Here is a 6310-nt window from a genome sequence, read left to right as displayed (position 1 = left end):
GGATTGCGTTTGGTGGCGATTTAAAGATCGAAAAATCACTTTTGGGGAAGTTTTGGACCTCGCCGGAAAACAGTGTGCCACCAGCGACTGGCTTGTCCGACCGGAGATTTTCCTCGCGTGGTTACGAAGTTCGTCGAGAGACGAGTCCAACGGCATATTGTGCGCCTCAATTGGACATCAAACGAGTGATAAATCGAAATTTTGGTTTTTTCGGAATTTTCTAAATTTTTTCTGAAATTTCTACTATTAGGGAAAGACGATGAACAGTAAGGGCAGATGGGCCGAGCGGGCCCGTTAAGGATCCGCGCACTGTTTTCCCACCAGACTTGGCCCAAATGTTCAGTGATATTCATACAAAAGAATTCAGGTGAAGCATCCTATGTGATAGGAGTTTAGGTTCACCTAATTGGGACTCGAGGATTGCTGACATTGCAGAAAGCCTATATTGGTAAAGTCCTAAGTATTGAACATGGATAAATTACTCCATTTCTAGTGTTCTTATAGTTAAGGATGATATATTCAGTTAGTTCTAAGGTCCCATGATCGATCTATCATAGGAGCGGATAAAGTGGTTCACTAATAATTCTGCAATTGGGAGTCTATTGAATGTTTAAATCTGCACCTATCTGGGTATAACCTATATGGAGGGCAAATTTAGAAAGTACCAATGTTATTTATGTATGGATCATTGAACATTTGCCAAAAGGTTATACATTGTCTGTAAGGGACTAAAGGTTTAATGCTCACATATAGTAGATCAGATAACCATAGTGTGATTGGTTAATCTGATTCTGACTGTTGTCGGAACACCTAGAGTTCTGCTTTAGTATATTTTGCAGAAAGTCCTAAATCGTGGAAGAATTTCAAATTGACACTTAGTTGCTTCCACCTTGGGTATGGAGTTAATTGTGTATTTCAAGGCCTTGTGTTATGCCTTGTAGTTGCAGAATTTTATCTCAGGGTTTTATCTTGTTGATATTCGACAAGTTACTAAGAATGCATTGTGATAATTCCGCCGCGGTTTTACAATTCCAAGAACGACAAATCAAGTAAAGGGTCAATGTATTGACATATTGTCATGAGAAAGTGAGTTCAAAAACATTGTGTATCTATGGAATGCATAAGCACCTCACTTATGTTGGCGGATCCTTTGACTAAAAGCTTGTCACTAAAGCTCTTTAGAGAGCAAATAGCGCATAAGGTTGGTTGACATTTTTGATAGCCTATACTAGTGAGAGTGTGCATTAGGTATTGAGATACACTGATGTGATCACATATTTAGTTTCTGATTCCGATATATTATCATTTACTACCGCTCCATTTTGTGCACATTAAGTAAATGGATAGTTAGTATGAGGTAGAATGTCTGTAGACTGTTTTGGACCATGTTTACATCTTATGCATGTATGGGTTTACATTCATGTTGGTAAGTATTACTAATGATATAATCGTGGCGTAGGCTATTGGGTAGAGTTGGTGACCCAATAGTTACATGGTTTATTGTTAATAATTTTTGCTGAACGGAATGTTATGTTTGTTACTTACCAACCTTAAGTGATGATCATTATGTATGGCACAAAGATTCTTGCTAGCCAAGTGGGAGAATGTTAGGAAATAATTCTAACCATGGTTGTGGCCTTAACAAGATCGATGGCCGAAATCATATTTGTTGGTTAGTTATGGTTATATGAAAAGACATAACCATTTAGAGAAGAGATGTAAATATATTGAAAGGTTGTTTGAGGGATGAGTCAGCGTGTTGAGGGATGAGTCAGCGTGATGAGGAGTTGCGTCCCTTCTCTTAAACATCTATAAAACTCTCCATGGGTCCCTACTTGCACACATCCATTATCTCAGCCCATCCTTAGCAATCCACGGCAAATGGAAGAAGAAGCCGGTCCCTATCACCGTCGGTTGTGGAGCAAGGAAAAAGTCAAAGAGGAATTCTTTTTGACATAATAAGAAAACAACATGCATGGCTTCTGGTATGTTGTTTTTCTATTTCAATTCAATCCATATTGTATTTTGTTTTTCTATTTCAATTCAATCCATATTGTTAATTGCGTTTTTCCTCAAAGTTGGACCGCCAATTATCCGTCGCGCTTGTGTTCCTGTTGTGTTGAACACTTACAATAACCACATCAGTCCCATCTAAATCGTGGAAATAAAAAAATTCCTAAAAAATTTGTTCCTTAGAAAAGTTTTTATTCCAATCCAAACAGGCCCTAAGTTCACTATAAAACCCCCCAAAAATGTAGTGTGAGGCAAACAGGTTGACTTGATTGTCAAAAATATTTAAAATAGGATACACGGATAGGATTCTTCCATTGGATGAGTATGAGGGTCTCCTGGACTTTTCACAAAATTATTTTGAGCACTTGGGTCATCTCGATCAAGGGGGAAGTCATCAGTCATTTTTTAACACCAGAGCATTAAAAAAAAAAATGGATTCTAGCTCCATATGACAATTTGGCAAGCCAGCAGTAATTTTATTTTCTTGGATATTCAAGCTGAATTTAGCAAACCATTTTCATCCTTTTGATCTTTTTGTTCCAAAAATTATCAAAATCACTTTTTGGAGCAATTCCGTTTTGTTCTAAAGATGCAGGCTGAAATGCGATTACATAAGGCAAAAATTTGATAATCACTTTCCTCCAAACACCATATTTTGAATTATTCGATCTCTAGAACTGCAAAATTAGAGATTCACTCAAGAAAATGGTTACCAACCACAACCTTAATTAATGAGCTCATACATCTACACCATTTATAACAATATGATAAACTTTTCAGTGGAGGTTTTAGAAGCTATAATACATTTTTCTGCTACGATGATGCGAATTGCTCTACTATAAGACCCAATTTTCTTAAGAGAAATGTTATTTTGATATTTGCACTAACCCAGCAGTTTTTTCTTCTTGAATTGGCTTGTGAGAGCTTTTTGGGAAATGTAAGAACCTTTTGACAGCTCTTTAAATACTAAAAGAGAAGATGGTTTGTGAAAATATCAAAATATGGTTGTGATGATATCATTTCCCTTTCTTAATTCTCTAATATTGTGAATGAAAGTATAAGCTAATACTTTAAGAATCTAAATGTGCTTCCCTATAGAAAATCGTTATCCATAAACTCCTGAGAAAAATTACCTCACAAAAAATGTACAAGGAATATCCAAAACAGTTGTTTATTACCTTAGCTTCAATGCTAGGTGAATCTGAGCCGAATGAAGATCAGGAGGATATCTTACTAAGCAACTCAAATCTTCTTGATGGCATTGTTTTGGTATGCCCAAACCAAAGTAGCACCCATGAGATGAACGCTGTTGCCACCAATTATGCGTTTTCTAGGAGTGTTCCATCGAGCACGTTCTTTCATTCAGAATGACCCCAAGAGCATTAACCATGTTTAGTATTGTTCGGGACTGCGATTAGGGCCAGAAATCCACTGCCAAACACCCCCAGACCTTTGACTCACTCTAGCACCATCCATATCTTGTTCTAAAGCAGATTTCTGGTTCTGAAGCACTTGGAGCTCATGCTCTAGGGAGTGTAATGACTCTAGCCTCTTTTGTAGTTCTGCAATTTCTACCTAAAAACCCACATATTCAGAAAGTTGATAGGCTAATGCATAACCAACTTGAGCAAAAGAGCTTCACAGAAATAGGACGCATTAAGTGTTGAAAAGTAAAAAAGAAAAAAGAAGGGCAAACCTCCAGTTTAAAGCATCTTAATCTCTCAGCTGTTAACTGACCTTGGACTGAGCGAAGTTCCTTGACATGACAACGAAACAATAAGAAACTCAAACATAAACTGATGGCAATCACAATTTTTTTTTATGTTTAACATAGTGATAAATCTACCTTGGACAATTCAGCATAGGTATTGTTTATCTCATCGAGAACTCCCCGTAGCTTAGAATTCTCCACTCTTAATTCTGCAAGTGTGGATTTTAATAACTTCTTTTCTTCTGAAATTGTATCTAACAAGACATCCTGTGGAGACCTCTCAGTTTTAATTTCCACGTAATTTGAAACCTGATTTGTGAAACCCAACTTCTTTGAACCTGTGGTCGTCAGAGCATAAGCAGCAGAAACTGAAGCTGCTGCGGCCGCTGCTGCCGGTGACTTAAAAATCTTAGGACGCGATGAATCGCTTGGTTTGGGTTTCAAAACAAATACCTGTAGTTTTGGTACGTCCAGAGATATCATCCATGATTAATGATGGTAACTTGAGACAATAAATTCGTAATCACTTAAGCTGGTGTTCAGAATACATCACACAATTTTTAATAAATCATGGCGGAAGGCACTCAAAATTCAATAACGACTTGGCAATCTTAATCAATAAATAATGAGAACCCACAAAGAATAAAAGTGAATACAGGACCTTGGGTTAGAGATGGATTGAAGTGTAAAGATTCAGTTATTGTATGAGAATTTTGTAGTTAAAGTTTTAGAGGTCCTTGAGGAAATTTGTATTGAGTGTTCCCCCAACTTGCTCTTTCTGCTTCTGCTAACATATACCCAATCTTTTTTATGGTTTCCTTTTTTCGTGGTTCAATTTATGTAAGAAGTGTAGCATGCGGCAACTTGTCTGTAGTGTGCATTTATGGGAGGACATACTGTTGGGTACATGGTGGGGATATTCCAAACACACACTCAAGAAATTTAAAGATGGTCTAATCATTATCTCAAACGGCAGTTTTATTTTTTTCTTTTCATTTTTCATGTGAACCAGATATGATAAGGTTTCATTTGTGGCCACTTAAAAATGCTATGATCCATATATCCTTTAGATAATGAGAGGAAGGTTAGAGACAAGGTTTTAAGTTTTGGTTTCGGTTTCAATTCTACTCACCGTGGAAACGGGAACATTTAGGTTTCGATTGGAAATTTTGATGGAAACTGTAAAATCACGGAAATATATGGAAACATATGCAAATGATAGGATTTTATAATGAAACTTCGGGAAATGCTAGAACAAGCAAAAATACATACACAGAAATCATCACATAAGCAAGACATCCATCCATAATGGTTTAACAATGTCAAACACCTAGTGACATATCTGATAATTTAGAACATACCACATTTCACATGTAATTTATATAAATATTTACACATAATACACACCACATTTCACATGCAGTTAATATGAATATAATTATGTAATACATACTGACAGGATCCATTTATTAAACTTACGTTTTTTGTTTCGGTGTGCATTTTGGTGGGGATGAAATAGAAACATTTTGGTCATTCAGTGTCGCTTTTGGTGGAAATTTAAAACCAACATAGAAGCTAAAAGAAACCACGAATGGAGAAGTCTAAAACTTACTTTCTTCATTAGCTGTGTGTGTGTGTGTGTGTGTGTGAGAGAGAGAGAGAGAGAGAGAGAGAGAGAGAGAGAGAGAGAGAGAGAGAAGGGTTCCTGCGCTCGAGAACATATAGCTTATCTGCGCTTGAGTGCAGGAAACAAAGGTGGGGCCACATTGTTGGGGTGATCCTAAGCATTCATTTCAAAGGCCCCATCATGGATGGGGTGTGTACCAAAAATCAGCTTCATTGGATCATCATAGGGTGTCCATTTGTGGGGGTGAAAATGGACAGATACTGTTTGTCCACTAATCTGCCCATTTTTTCACCCCACAAATGGACACATTATAGGTAAATGGTAGAGAGAGAGAGAGAGAGAGTTCCTACTCCCCGGAGTCAATAACTTATCTACTATGTGGGCTTAAAATACAGTGGGGCCACATTATTTGGGTGATCCAAAGCATTCATTTAATGGGCCCTCACATAGATAGGGTGTGCCCAAAAAATCATCTCCATAGGATCATCCCAACCCTTCGATTTGTGGAGGCAAAAAGTGGACAGATTTGTGAAGGTTTATACCCATTCATTTTTGCCTCCACAAATCGAAGGGTTGGGATGATCCTATGGAGCTGATTTTTTGGGCACACCCTATCTATGTGAGGGCCCATCAAATGAATGCTGTGGATCACCCAAACAATGTGGCCCCCACCGTATTTTAAGCCCACGGAGTAGATAAGTTATCTACTCCGGAGAGTAGGAACTCTTTTCTCATATATATTTCGGTATCCCAATGCAAGCGTGGCGATATCAACGGTTGAAGCTTTAGGGAGCTTGTTCGGTTCGGTAATGGAGGTGCGAATGGACACGAATAGTCCTCAGTACATCCAATACGCAAAGGCGAAGGTATTCACCAACGAATGGGCATTCCTGAGATCGGTGATTTGAAAGTGGAAGATAGGTTCTACTCCATTGGAGTAGCAGGGGAATTCGGAGAGG

The 6310-nt window shown here is 37.9% G+C and overlaps 1 protein-coding gene across 1 annotated transcript in view; it reads right to left on the bottom strand.

The window, feature by feature from the left end:
* Positions 1-3082: 3082 nt before the first annotated feature.
* LOC143862219 (Galactose oxidase/kelch repeat superfamily protein) overlaps positions 3083-6310 on the bottom strand; it is a 28753-nt gene continuing 25525 nt past the window's right edge. Inside the window, exons 12-14 of the mRNA XM_077373226.1 lie at positions 3860-4177; positions 3710-3769; positions 3083-3588 (exon numbers count right to left, since the gene is read on the bottom strand). Coding sequence (XP_077229341.1) covers positions 3406-3588; positions 3710-3769; positions 3860-4177 — 561 coding nt within the window. The 3' untranslated portion in view covers positions 3083-3405. The remainder of the gene's footprint in view (positions 3589-3709; positions 3770-3859; positions 4178-6310) is intronic.

The sequence above is a fragment of the Tasmannia lanceolata genome, unplaced genomic scaffold, assembly GCF_043159265.1.
Source record: "Tasmannia lanceolata isolate RefF3 unplaced genomic scaffold, GAP_Taslan_0.1 ptg000037l, whole genome shotgun sequence".
NCBI classification, from domain to species: Eukaryota; Viridiplantae; Streptophyta; class Magnoliopsida; order Canellales; family Winteraceae; genus Tasmannia; species Tasmannia lanceolata.
This window is presented reverse-complemented; position numbering and strand designations above follow the sequence as displayed.